At 43.1% G+C, this 15,174-nt stretch overlaps 1 protein-coding gene across 1 annotated transcript; it reads left to right on the top strand.

Annotated features, from left to right (window-relative positions):
• Window positions 1-7,810: 7,810 nt before the first annotated feature.
• Window positions 7,811-11,770, top strand: LOC128298406 (leucine-rich repeat and immunoglobulin-like domain-containing nogo receptor-interacting protein 1). The gene is made up of 2 exons (XM_053034157.1): window positions 7,811-7,927; window positions 10,559-11,770. Exons 1-2 carry the CDS (start codon window positions 7,811-7,813, stop codon window positions 11,768-11,770), a joined length of 1,329 nt encoding a protein of 442 aa, XP_052890117.1.
• The last annotated feature ends 3,404 nt before the right edge of the window (window positions 11,771-15,174 follow it).

Genomic DNA, 15,174 nt, shown 5'->3' with positions numbered 1-15,174 from the left:
CTTTCGCGCCGTAACCCGCAAAACACACACCCACTGACATGCATGGCCACCTGCCATTTAACGAACACAAAAAATGCGATTTCGATCAAGTCTAATTGGAATCACCTGACGCGAATGTTACCGACACGTTCCGAGAGCCTCAACGATTTGATGATCAAATCAGGAGAGAAAAAGTAATCAAAAACCCCCCTTGAAAAAAGGGGGCAGAAAAACAACCTCCCATTGCTGATCCACAACTCATTTGCTCGAGCGAACCCGAGAACGGCCACTTTCACCTAACGCCCCTTCCGACCCGCTGCGCGTAACGGTCCATCTGAGGCGCGTGCCTGTCAGTGTCTGTCGTTTGCAGCACATTGGTGCGATAAAGACGATTTTACCCCAACTCTCCTCGCTACGGCTCGTCGCCGGAGCCAAAGTGCGGCCCTCGCCCCACCGGGCAACGAAAGTGGATAAGCGAACTCGTTATGCCGTTACGCGCCGGCTCGACGGTCTCCTCATTTGCAGTCCGGCGGTGTCCTGTATCTGTTCGGCCAAATTTATTCAACTAATTATCACATCATTTTCCCATTATCTACTACACTCGTTTTCTTTTCCCGCAACATTCCACACGTTTTACGCGCGCGGGCGGCGGAAACTTTACCACCAGCCGGGAATTGGAGCTGGTCTCTGGCCGGGGACCGTACACCGTAGGGGGTTTTGTGATGTGACACGGTAGACGAACGGGAAGGGGAAAGGGTGTAAGAAATTGTCCACACGGTTTTTCGGGAAGCTGGCAGCAACATCATTACATTCGTCGTTGGACAGGGCACAGGAAAGCCGGCAGAGCGAAAGTGACTCGAAAAAGAAGGGCCCCAACTCGGTAAGATAACGGTTAGTACAGTGTCAATCGTCACATTATGGACTAAGTGGGTAAAGTGGGCAAATTTGTACGAAAATCGAATTGTTTGCTTTCGTTGCTTACATGAAAGATGTAATCGAATAAAGAAACATTAAAAATAACGTCCCTTTTTTCCTGAGGACATATAAGAGATAACAAACTAATGTAAATTAATTATGTTTATTTATTAACACGCTCACACAACTCGTATATTTACCTTCCCAAGTATCTCAAAATTACCAAGTTCCAGATCTAAATTTCAATGAATCCTTATTATGATGCAATCATTTGTTCGTTCCCAAACTCAGCGCAGTACGCGATTTTTTTAAGTGAGTGCGCACACTTTACCGAACGGCACTGTAAATAATGAAATATTCTCACGGCATTCCATCCCCGACCCCAAAAAAGCAACTCGTCGTTAAAACCGTAAGTTAATGCCGCAATCTTTCACGCCACTTTTTGGCGCCGCCCTTGCTTCCACGCGCAAAAAGGTAGAACCGTCGTTGGTAATGCTTTCTGCAGCATCCTGCAAAACCCAAAGCCGGGGGCTGACACGTGGCAGCCTTAGCACGCCCTCGCGCCGGAAATCCATTCTCGTGCGCTTCACACCACCAGCCAGTACGCAGCCACTTTGGGATTTCAATCGCAACATCACAAGGTTTCCGCGATGGCCCACACCGGCCCCTCTCGTTCGTAACGCTTGCCTTGAGTGGTACCTTCCGGTTCCGGTGTCATTCCGGTGGAAATTCCGGCCCGATGCCAACCGAACCGGCGCGGTACGACGGGGCGAAACTTATTATGACTAACGTCACTCGGTTGGAAAGTATTTTCCCAGACTTGTCTTTACCGAACAGCAGCAGCCGAGCCAGGCCCCGGCTGCGTTGTCGACCAGCCATTGGGTCTTGACATTATTTTAGCGACGCTCGAGGTGCTTATCGTTGCCGTGAAATCCTTCTGAAGCCTATCTCCCGAGACGTTGAGGTGTTTGGTTCGCCGTTCTTTGCGCGTGTGTTTTTTCCGTTTTCCTTCTGTCCCTACTGCCTAAGATTCGTTTTCCTTGCGGAATCATAAATAAGTGGAATGACTTTACATTACAGCAGAGAATATTAATTTAGTACTGCCATTGCGAACGCGCTTGATGGGATCAGCGAAATTGTGAGCAAAATGAAGTGTTTGTCCTCTTCCGGCGACCGCTTTCGCGGATGTATTGCGCCCCCGTTCGTACCGAGCGCGTCAATTCCACCGGGAACCGCACGCATCTGCGGCTCGCCACTGCGGTGGCTAAAACTTGCTCATCACTTTTACTCATCGCAGGCGGTTTTGACAAGACGGTGGTCCTTCCCGAGGGGGAACGTTGTTTGCCACCTGGAGATGCCATGTATAATGTCAGAAAAAATGTACTGCATGCTTAGAATAAGGCGCGCCTTAGTGTACAAATGGTGTTTTGCAAGATGCTCTACGATGCGTGGCAGTAAATGATTTATGTCAGACATAAAAGCATGAAATACTAAGCTTTATATTTAGTGACACACTGGATTATTGCAGCCGGTACATAATTTACAGAGTGAGCAAATCCCTTTTATTTCACCGCTTTTTGTGCTAACTGAGCGAAACTGGAATTAAAATATCGTGCCAAGTCAAGATTTCAACGCATATCATTTGTCTTTCAATTCTGCTATTGCAGTAATTGATGCCAGATTGGTTATTTTGCTTTAATGCTGTTGTATTTAATTTTGTTTAATAACTTAATTCCAAACAGGAACTAATGTATGGTTTCCTTTGTTAAAATTTATTTATAACTTTTGAAAACTTAATCCAGGATAAAATTCACGTTGTTTTGGAGGCATTTTATTATCATGTATAGCGAAAAGACCCTTTATGCGTGACGTACTCAACCGAAGAATTCCTTTTTGAAAAGCACGGAAAAGAAAGCTCAAATGTCTTTTGCTAAATTTGCTATACCAGTGGCTGGCAAGGTATGGTTCGCGAGCCACTTATGGCTCTTTCACACTTTAACTGTGGCTTTTTATCAAGGATGATTAATCTCATACGAAACACGCTACAATTTTATCAAATACTGTTGCTGAATTTTAACCTTATTGATGAGAATTTTGAGATAAATCCTAGACAATATTCAATTTTTCCTTGATTTTTTCCTTCAGAACAAAAATAACTTGAGATCTTTCGCGTTGCTTTACGTTCCGTTGTCTCGGTTACTGAAAAGGTGAACATCTTCACATGTGATGTGAATCAATCCACGCTGAAGTTTCTTCTCACAATGATTGAACTTCGAAACCAAATTTCATAATTAGGTTCTTTTATACTGATTCCATGGATATTTTCATGATATTTGGCTCTTTGCTGCCAGAATTTTACTGATCACTGAGCTATACTAATAGCCTTCACCTAAAGATTCTTTATAAACCCTACTTTTTGTGGTACTACAATATTACAAATACGACAATGTTGTTAATCTGACGTATGTTAATAATTTATCTTAATATGTCTACCATTTATAGGTAAGATTTTAGACTTTTTATACTTTCTCTTATTTTTTTAATGAATAGTATGATTTCATCTATATCATCATTCATAGCTTTAAAGTATTTCACAAAATTTTCCAATAAAAGCCCTAACAAAAAACAAACCGTGCATGGTTAATTTCAAACCCCCTGATACCTAATAATTACTGAACATTGCATATTAAGCTATATTCGTTGAATGTAACAAATATTAGACTTAAACGAGCACTGATGTAATTCATTTCATTAACGAATGTCCGTAGCTATAATTTTCCTTATTTAAATTTGGGTTGAGTTTTTTCGTAACTCTCTGCCTGTGAACAAATCAATAGACCAAAAGCAAAAGTTATTGTAGGTTATTGAACAATAGACTCAACTACTATGTCCTACTACTACCGGGAGTGTAGACGAGAGGAAGGGAAAAAGCGATAAGAACAAAACAGGAGGAATGGATGACTTAATCACTAATAGTTTAACCGCGCAAGAGGATAGCTGATTTTTACTTCCTCTCTCAGAAGATATTTCCTCCTCCTCTTAGCGAAATTGTGAAATTAAGTTGAATAATAAAACTATTTTAAAAAACTGTACGTACGCTCAACGAAAAATTGCATTTTATACAATTATGATCTGTCAATATGCGTTTACTAATCTGTAAAACATAAACACAGCATTACAGTGAAATCTGACTACATCCAAACATGATTAAACCGAAACAAAAAGTGGCCGTAACTTTTTATTTATGTTTTACTGTAAAGTGTGTTCTCGGTTTACTAGAACAATGTTCAACATTCACTTGATCAAAACAAACTCATAACAGAAAATCCTTTAATCCCACTGGGACCAACAAACCGGAAACCCCCAGAAAGTCATGACACCGTACAGATTCGGTCGGTGCACATGCTCGACTATTCTATCGCTTTGTAATTAGTTCGAATCGTCCAAACTTTTAATCCCTAACGAGAAGTGTCAAGATTTCACACTCTTGTGGTAAATGCTTCATACTGCATGAACAAGATGGAATGGTTTGGAAGCGGTAGCCGTTGTAAACAGGCGAACGGAAAGTTAGCTGTACTGGTTTTGTTTCCTTCCACAAGCTAGAACATTGCAGGTTGACCGAAATAAATAAAGTACCCAGAACCAGCACAACGAAACGAACCGGGGCCGAATGTTGCACCATCGAAGCAGGGCCCTCCGGGTCCTACTCATTAGAAAACACACGCATAAAAAGTGGAAGCTAAAATGTTGTAATCTGTTTATGCTCTCGGAGTAACTTGCCCGTACCGGCCACTGTCTCCCGTACTGACCCCATCCCGTACAGTCCCAAACGATGAGTCACCCGGTGGCAATATCCCAAAACCGGCCGCTGGATGACATCGGTTGGAGACTGGCAAAGAACTTCTGCTGCCTGGACAGGTGAAACAACCCGGTCGGTCAGCCAACCAGCCAGCCAGTCAGCTACAAACTAATCTTGAGCTGCCTGCTAGCTGCAAACTTGGCTGGGTAGCACCTTACAGGGGAAAACACGATACAAGTGGAGTCGTAGTGCCGCTGTAAAACTACGGTAATTTAAAAGAGAAACTTTTCCTACTTGCCAGTCGATGGCCGGTTTTTGCTCAACGCTTGTTTCTCCTTCTTTTTTTCTGCTGTTGCGCTGCCATTTTGTTCAGCGTGGCATTGTTGTGCCGTTTGCCTCCGGTAGGTTCTGGACTGCAGATGTCCTGCCGCGTTACGCCATTTTCCCGGCACAGGACACTCACCTTCAACCGCATTATTTTTTTTGTTGTCTACTTGTTAACCGCAAATAACTCACCCATTCCGCAAACTGCTCACCAGCCGGCCGGCCGGCCATTTGCGGATGGTGAAAAGAACGGCGCTTCCGAAGCACAACTCTGCTACTGAGAAAAAGACGATACACACACTGGCTGGCACTGGGCAGCATCAGCAGCAACAGCAGCGCAAAACAAGGCTACCTTCGAGGCGATAAGATAGCACGATGGGTTGAGTACTTGCCACTGCGAAACTGCATACAAATGCACTCAAGTAAATAGTGAATAGAATAAATTCCTTCCAGATATTGTACGCCACATCATGCGCACTGAAAGTTGATGTTGGGGCTATTATTGCCCGACACTACCGCAACTGCTCGGGATGACGGTTTCAATGACGATCGTGATGGTGCCGATGATCATGATGATGCTAATCTACCCAAGCGCACCGAAGAGTGTTGGTTGTTTTTGTGTTCTTTTTTGCTTGGTGCTGAGTATTGTCTTCGCCAAGATGCAGGGCACATGTTGCCTTAGTCTGCGGCATGTTACCATTATGCCAAGCCGTGTACTACCTGTTCCGCCTGTTTTGTTCCCGGTGCCTGATAGATGTTACGCTTAATCCCGAGCGTAGTTTGCTTGGAGCGTTTCGTAGTTTACCTTCTTCTACGTACTCCGTTTGGCTTCGGTTTATTTTATTTTCCCACCGGAAAGCGGACGCTGCCAGTTGTAAAAGCAGCGCGAAGAAAACGGTACGCGGCGGCAGTAGGGTTTGCAGCTCGTTTGGGTTTTTGCATATATTGTATCCACTTTGTATCCACAATGTTCATCGTGAAACGCATCGCCCGATGCAGTGTGTTGTGATGCTTCCCATGATCTCAATGGCTGAACTCGAGCAGGGCTATAAATGTGACTGCATTTAAACCGCAGGCTTGTTCGCTACACTACTTACACTTCCCTCACAATGTGTTTTTAGTCTACGTGCATTTCCTGCGCACGACGGAGAGTTTATGGACTGGTGGAACAAAATTTGTAGCTTTGAAGTGATTCAGCGACAATTAAAGTGATTTATGCGATAGCTGCCCGGTAAAGTGTGGAGTACACTCAGGCTTTCATAAGCAAATGATCACTTCAAATAACTTTACAAACTCAAGTTTCGATAGCTTTAGTGAAGTACGCATGAGGATGATTTCCACGTTTATTATAAAAGCCTTTGCACCTATTGAAAATCAAAATATTTCATACTTTAAAAACGTACGGTACAAACGATGTTATATTTCGGATTATTTACTCATAATTATATTTTCATGGACATTGTTCAAAAAAACGCTACAGTACGGGTAAATTCCGACATAATAGAATGGTTCAGAAAAGATTTCGATTTAACCAGGATTCAACTCACCGCAGAATATTATCTCGATTGTTTCATGGGCTCTTAAAGCTACAGTTTTGTAACATAAACATCAGACATCCCAATAAATTGTTGTATTCAATATGGCAGCAAAGCTTTAGTGGTTACACACATTACACTATTAGAAAGAACGACTGCTTCTAAATGCACTACTGAATTATCTTGAATCCACCAACGCGAAAGATACAGCTGCTTCTTCAATTCAAACCACAATCCACACGGCGCCTGATTTACGGGCACGTGCCGTTTGCTGCCATGATAGTCATCATTCTGAGGCGAGTGAATAAAACTATAAATCAAGGAACGTGCTTTCTCATTCCGTTCTTACGCTTGGTTGACTTACCTTTACGGCACGCCTCGCCCGCATCGAGTTGAAAGCGTTTTTCTACACGCTGTCGAACCTTATCCCCTGTGCAGTCTGCCGAAGACGCTTAGCCTTAGCTTCACGTTAACCTTAAAGCGCGCGACCGTCTTCTCGCCAGCTTTACAGTTCGACTGCGTTCTATAAATCACCGAAAGTATGCCTTTGTTATTCAATTATGCACGATAACAGCCCAGCGAAAGTAATCTCGCCTTGTTCGCCGTGAAACGAATGCCCTACTGAGTGGGTTGTGCGGGTTAGAAGCCGTTTCAACACGTGGTCTTATTTACCCGTTCATTGAAGTTTAACGACGATAATGTGAATTGATTACTGTTTCATGGCCTCGGACTGCTCAATCACGAAAGCCACAAACATCACTTAACATTCCATTGCTTCGATTGGTTCGTGCAAATGCTGTCCCTAAATTGCTTGTATTAATTGCTTTACTCGTACTTGTACAAATAACCAGGCGTCTCCATGGCAATGGAATATGTCAATAAACGTGTTACGTGTTACGGAAGGAAATGCCTTTTACATACATACTTTTCTTCCGTTTACAAAAATTTAAAAATCGTATGCAAAATGAAGTGAATCTGCTACATTGCTAATTTTATTTTGTGTTTTTTCTATATTTTCAGATTAACAATCTCCAGTCACAAACGCACCACCATTATGCGCCCGCACCATCATAGTCACGATTAATTAGTGAAGCTATGCTGAAACATAAAGTATGAAATACAGTAAAAATTTTGTAGCATTGCATGTAGTACAGTAAACGATAAAATCGCCACTAATTCAACGTTGCCAAAGTTTACCGATACCGTTCATCCACCATTCAACCAACGACGGCAACAAACTCTCAAGGTGGCCAAGGAGATGAGTGCAACCTGGCGTGCGGTAGTATTCCTAGCGATACTATGGCGATTTTGCTACAATAGAAGCCTGCTCGTACACTGCTGCCCGCTAGAGTGTATCTGTCTCTCACAAACACAGGTAATTTTAAACGTTTTCAAAACGTTGTTCAAAATTTTAGTTTGTTTTCCTTACTTTTCAAACTGATAAAGAACAAATTATTTTAAATTTTTATTATTTGAAAATTTTCACTTTTGAACCTGAACCAGCTTTTCGGTTAAACCCCGAATTTATAATTGTTCGTTCATTCAGCAAACAAACCAAATGTGTAATGGTAAATCCAACTCTTCATACGTGTCAATAGCTTAACAAAAGTGAACAAAATGTAATCCCCATTCTAATGAATTAGCAACCCTCCAACGATAAATCGGTTAACCATTAGGGTTCCTTCTTACATATTCAAACGTATCCTAACCTCCCAACGGAACAAAGGCAGCAGCTCTTTTAATCATTGTTCGATGCTGAATCTGTCAAGCTGCAAAAGCCCACCCTAAACAAGATTAAGATTAAATCCTTTTTAAGATCCAAAAGAACACCCAGCACAAAAACAAACTTATTTCGGCATTCCCACATAACCTGTTCAAATTTAAACTTCTCCCACACTCTGTTCGTTTTACATTCCTCTCTTGTATCCTATTTCTTCTGATCGCTTCCTTATAGCACCCCTGTTTCAATGTGCTTCTTTAGTTACGAGTGTGCCTTCCAGCCTTCTGTCCTATCACACCTACTGCCCTGGCCTTTACGATGACACATCGGCCATCCTTTCCATTTTTTTTTCTATGGGTCCGGAAACAAAGCTCAACAACAGATAGGTGACCCAAACGTTACCGCTCGGCATTTCATCTCTTCACGAATGTCATAATTTGAAATGTTGATTCGCTCACCTAATCATAGTAATACGGGCTGGTCCCTGCGGACATTTGTAGTGCAAGTCCAAAAAAGGGTTTCCGTTACCGTCCCGACTATGTGTGCCCGCTATGTAAGGCCACTCGCTCGGTTACTAGTCTTTCCGCACAAAGGTGCCACACCGGGTGCCCTTTTTTGTTGACCTTCTGCCTGCTCAGACTCCCGGGTTCATCAGCTCAAACTGCTATGTTCCTAATAGGACGTAAACGAATGAGGCTGGTGATGATGATCACAATGATGCCGACGAAGCAGCTGCTGGTAAAACAAAAAAACATCCAAAACCGGACCGCTTGCACGGGGTAGCAAGATGTCTGCACTCTCGTATGCCACCCAAGACGGTCTGTGACGGAGCGAAAAACCTGCTGAACCCAAACGTTTGGGCTTACGCTTGGGTCGAAACTGGTTGCACATAGGTTCGGTCTAGCGAAGGCGATAAAAGGGCTATCCGATTTAGCTTCAGCTCATTCATTATTCAGCGTGCAATAACGATACTCCAGGCCAGGTAGGACACAAATTTTGGGCAGAATATATGAGAGCTAGGGTGAGTACGGACACAACGTTACACACCAGCAGACACTTACAAAGTTATGGAAAATATCATCTCTTGAAATTGGTCCGAGCTACTGCTGCCTCCCACATGGATGGTACGGCTCCCGTTTTGCGACCTGTATGCAATACACAACACACACTCTCCGTCATCCACACATACCTTCACCCAGCACAGAGCGAGTCACCTGTATCTGGGAATGGTTGGTGAAGAAAAGAAACACTCTTGACTACCATCAATGCCTCCGTGAACCAAAGCTTATATAGGCACATAAAAAATAGATAGCTCCCACTTCAAGTCTACCCGTGCCCGCACCAAACACACCGGGAAAAACAAGTGTTGCAACTTCAAAATTAGACAACGTGCTGAAACTACGCCATCGCCACTTCAAGCAACGTTTATGGTCCGCAATAGCGTTCGTTTTGGGTTTCCGTCCATTTTCGGCTACTTCCGCATGCTAAGCGGAAACTCTCCCGAGACAGGTTACAATTCCAAACTGTGCTTACTGTTTTCCTTGTTTTTGGGGGGGATGGAAAACAAGTCTCAATGCGGGAACCAAGTGCTGGTATTGGTGGAACATTCCGTCCGCTCTTTGGTAATCGATTTATGGCGTCTCTAAGTGGTACAGGGTGATAGAAAATATTCCATTACAAACCATTTTCGATTTGCCGGCAAAATAGATAAAACGGTAAAAATGGCATATAACATTTAAGCGTGACGGAGGCAATCGTTGTACGTTGCGACGTTTTTTTCTCGTCGATGGTGTGATTGTAGCAATGCAGATATAATCGGAGTTTTGGATAACGTCATATTGAGAAATAAAAGAAACATAGAAATGCCAAAATTCGTTTGTTCCATTAAAATCTAGCATTCTCCAGAATTTTCCACAATCCTCATATGTGAATATTTTCATGAAGCAGACGCAACACAGTTAGTTGCGTAGTAAATGTTAGAATAACTTCAGCATACGATATACGACTACATGAATGATAACTATCGTCGTGCAATACTTCAAACTTCAGTATAATCACTCCCTTGCCTACGAGATCTGTCATATATCAGATGATACATTTTTCCAGCTGTCAATCAATCCATCAACGATCATAAGCTGTCACAAAACCTTTGGTGGAGCGCACCGCTTGATCGTTGCAACTTGTTTTTTCCTTATTTTTCTGTACATACCTCATCGATACTGTCAATTTGCCACACTAACGACCTGCCCAATTTGTGATGTCTTTTTCTTCCCCTTTTTCGCGTAGGTCATGTGCAACACCGGTGCATTGCGCGAGATACCACTGAAAGCCATCCCGGTTACGGTGGAGCAGCTGTCGCTCACGAAGAACTACTTCCCGATCATCAAAAGTGATGCGTTCGGAGGGCTCCGGGCGTTGCGGAAGCTTTCGCTCGATGGCAACAATATCACCACCATCAAACCGTTCGCATTTCGTGGCCTACCGCGACTGCGGGACCTCTCGATCCAGCACACCCCCCTAGCTACGGTTGCCTCGTTTGCCTTCGCTGGGCTGCAGAACGTTTCGCAAATACAACTGTCGCACAACAAGATACTGCGCATCGAGGGATACGCGTTTGCCGGTGCTGTTAACATCCGACAGATCCATCTGGCAGACAACCCAACCGTAACGATAGAGACGAATGCATTTTCCAGCCTTAGCAATGTCGATCGGCTCATCCTTCCGTCCGGGATACGATCGATCGAACCGGACGCGTTCTATGGGCTCGAAACGGTCGGCTACCTGAAGCTGTCCTTCATGGACCTTGCGTCCCTGGTGCCGTACACGTTCCGCGGCTTAACGCACGTGAAGCTGCTGTCGCTGCAAGAATCCGACCTCGGCATCATTCGGGCCGGTGCCTTCGATGGTCTGGTGCACGTCGAACTGCTCAACATACTCAACAACAAGATCGACGCCATTCAGGAGCTCAACATTACCGCAGCCAACCGGATACGGGTGTTGCGAATACAGGGTAACCATCTGCTCGAAACACCCGAAAGTGGCGCGATCGTGCTCGAAGGCATCGAGACGCTGCATGTAAATAGCAACTACTTCCCCTGCGGCTGCCACATCCACACGCTCCTAGATAGTCCGCTAGCGAACGGTAGCTACACGTCGCACGGTGGCCCGCCGGGCGACTTCCTGTCGAAGAACTACTGCATCTCGCCGCTCGAGGTGAACGGGCTGCCGATGAGCTCGATCGATCTCTACTCGATCGGGCGCTGTCTGGAGCAGGTGACGCGAGAAAATCTCGATGCATCCAACTCGGCCACACCGAGCGTTTGGCGAGGGAACACCTGGCACTGGTGGCAACAGTGGAGCAGCGAGGAAGACTCGCGGGCCCACGAGAAGACGCTCGTTTCGGCCGTATCGTCCGCAGTGCGGTTTCTAACAGCATCCCCGTTGGCGTCAATGTTGTTTGTTGGATGCTTTCAAAGTTTTAGTATAAAAATCAGTTGAATGTAACCCCATTTCGTGTAGATCCATACAGGAGTGCAGATGGTTGCGTTGAAAGGAAATTGCAGCTTTTATTCACGTTCGTCTCATTTCTGTATTTGCTTTCGGGGAGAAGCTTTCATGGATAGCTGTCAAAGTGTATCGATACGTCTAGAATAAATAATTATAAACCTACCTATATCTGCTCTGTCTTTTTCACCATGAACCTTAACGAATGGGCATCAACGCTGAAAACACGAACAGTGGGCATATAGTTTTTCCTTGATTCCTACCACCGCGATTGTTTCGGATAGTAAATGATAACGTGTGAAAACGTTTCGATCTTCTATCATTCAAACATGTTTATTTCCATACCATCCATTAGACGACGTAAACTGTCCCCACGTTGACTGACTCTTAACCCTCACTGCCCTTTTAGCTTTCCAATTAAAACGGACGATTACCACAGAGCAAACACTCACCATCCTTTGTGGTTACTTTTTGTGCTAACATTTTATTACGTGGTTTTCCTCATTCCAGACCACATTTGATCCTTTTCCACGAGCAATCTGATGTGCTTAAAAAACACACGCCCTCAAACCCAAACACTTTATCACAATGCGTTTATTTTGGTGGTTTTTGTGGTTGGCTCTTGGATAGCGAACTGACCGTGATGAAGCTTCGATATCGTTATTATTCCATTCCGTACTAGGGATATTGTATAATTTTTATCACAAATAAACTTCAATACTGGTAGCGGTAGCACATTGCAACACTGTATACACCCCGGGTACTATTGGCCACGAGAGGTGAAATATTTAACGAGAGCGATATCGTTTCTTAGCACCACCCCGTTGATCACGTGCACTGCGGAAGTGCCGCAACGTTCAAAACTTGTGCAACTGACCAAACAAACAATCCGTCGGTTGTTCCCATAACCTTCTAAAAGCATCGTCAACAATAGGAATAAATGTGAGAAAGAAAAACATGGAATTTCCCCGCTCCGAAACAATGCTCCAAACTTCGTAACCGTTTCGCCAACCGTACTATCGACATCATCATCATCATCACCATCATCGGAACTGCCCGTTAGCCGTCAGTCCACAAACGCTCGCAGCAATTTTGAAGAGGTTTCCTTTTTTGCGCCAACACCAACTGCAAAACTGCATTATCATCATCAGCATCATCAGCTTCAGCACTGCACCGACCATCAGCAGCCGACGCTGGATACGCGTTGCTCTCTGCCGCCTGTGTGCCTAACCACCTCAACAAAAAAGGGCGTTGTGCCGCAGGACGATGGTTTTTTCGAAAGATTTTTCCGCTCGTTGAATAAATTAGTTCCGCAGCAGTTTTCTTGTGGGCTTTCCCAGAGTTTCTCGAATGATGTACCGTATTATCTAATGTTTTGGTGCTGGAATATCGCGTTGCCGAGCTTTGTTGACTAGCGTAAGAACTGGAATCAAACATTTGCCCGATACACAACCGTTGACGCTTTCAATTGAGTGCATAACTGATTGTTCCGTGGACCAGACTTCAACAAATGTGGTACAAAATAAAACATCAAACTTTTGTTTCTAATGCACTTGTATAGTACACTACGTTTACATACCATGTACGTTTACAACGGTTATGGCAAATAAGAAAATGACATACAGTTTGCTCAAAATATTACACATTTCGCACTGCCTTTGTCTACCACCAGGCCATTTGTGAATCAGTTATATTGAAAATGAATTGATTAACTTGGCTTCATTTCAAGCCGAGCTGGAATTGAATAAAAGTGATTCATTTTCTCGAGCTTTCCCAAGAGCAACTTTCAACTAGAACCACCAAATGAGAAGGGTGGTGATGTAGACATCAAACTACATATGTTACAGTACAATTCCAAAATTGGCTCTTTAATTTGAAAACCCGACTTAGTTTCTAATAATGTTGAATAGGATTTATTTTCATCGCTGAAATCTTTCATCTTACATTATTCAAGTTGTATATCTCGTTAGATCTCCGCATCGAATACCAAACATAAACAATAAATACTATCAATTTAAACGTTTATAGTAATTTCAACTCGACACTGGTGACCATTTCAGATATGATTTAAGATTCTTCCTTAATCCTGACTGACCTGACGAACCATTCCACTAGTTGCAATACACTCGCGATTGAGACTGACAGTATCGGGTCAGCGGAATTCCGTGGTGTTTTTGTACATACGTCCTGTCTAAAGTTGATCCACTGCTTACAGTCTACCTTCTTCGTCATTTCGTCAATAAAGTTTCTAATTTGACATTCAAAACGTTTTTAACACAGTATTGCTTTCAAAAATGGAGACCTTCTATCTTTATTTATCTCCCCATCGTTTGTTATGCGTGGTAGACTGGCTTCACTTGAACGTTTCCTGACTGTGTTTGTCGTACAGCATGTCTCTGAAAGCTGAAAATAGATTCCTGCAAAGCATGTTTTTCGTCAGTTGTCAATTAGCTAAGATGCAAGGCAGCGAACAGCCGATTACACCGTAAGCAATGTTTAAACATGATTGCACTTATCTTACGTTCGATGCACGTTCAGCTGCACGGGCGCGGTTTTGGGAACAGCAATGTTTAATATCAATGTAAAATTAGTAGCGAGTCTGGTAGTGAGTCAAAGTCAAACATTGCATCTTCTTCACATTAATCCTTCACGTAGGCTTATCGCATAGAGCAAACGACACATACAAATCGAGAGACAGTTTATCGGGTCGGTTAAAGGCAATGTAGCGCATCAATTGGCGGAATATAATGTATGTAAATAGTTAACCGTAAGCCATTAGCGAATACATAATGTATAAAATGCAAATGCAGAATCAAGTCTCAGCAGGAGCATCTCTGCACTATCGAACCATGAGAACCACTGTGCTGTGTACCGCGGCACGAACGTTACCAGTTGACCGACTGTCTGACAGTATTCGAACTGAGTTAGGTTTATTGTTAATATGTGGACTAATTAAATATGATTGAAAACCGTGCTAACACACATAGATGGATACAGCGCGAAGATACACACTGCCATTGATGTTTTAAAACACAATTTAGCCTAAAACCCGTACCCGGTTGAGAGTTATCTTTAATATTTTAATCCATTATATTTAATAAATAAAATTTTAGTATTACAGTAGCAAATGTTTTGCTTTATTTTATTCAAATTCGCTTCAACTTGCAAAATGTTTAACGTACGGGTTTGAAGCCGCTAAAATATATTATGAAATATTTTTATTGTTTTTTTTCTTTCTTTTTCTTGCATAACAAGCTCAAGAGGTCAAGAGGGCCTGACATTTTTCGTCTTCTTTAGCTTTATTTACCCATAAATTTCAAACTTATAACGCTTATTTGCTGTAAAATATCATTATAGTTATTATTAAATTTATATGCCTAACAAGTTCCATTGTTAAA

This window comes from Anopheles moucheti, chromosome 2, assembly GCF_943734755.1.
Source record: "Anopheles moucheti chromosome 2, idAnoMoucSN_F20_07, whole genome shotgun sequence".
Lineage (NCBI taxonomy): Eukaryota > Metazoa > Arthropoda > Insecta > Diptera > Culicidae > Anopheles > Anopheles moucheti.
Note: the sequence above shows the minus strand (reverse complement) of the source record. Positions and strands in the feature narration are given on the sequence as shown.

Coding starts and splice junctions, on each gene's coding strand:
- LOC128298406 (XM_053034157.1), top strand. CDS start 7,811: ATGAGTGCAACCTGGCGTGCGGTAGTATTCCTAGCGATACTATGGCGA. Junction 7,928..10,558: donor TCTGTCTCTCACAAACACAG/GTAATTTTAAAC, acceptor TTTTTCGCGTAG/GTCATGTGCAACACCGGTGC.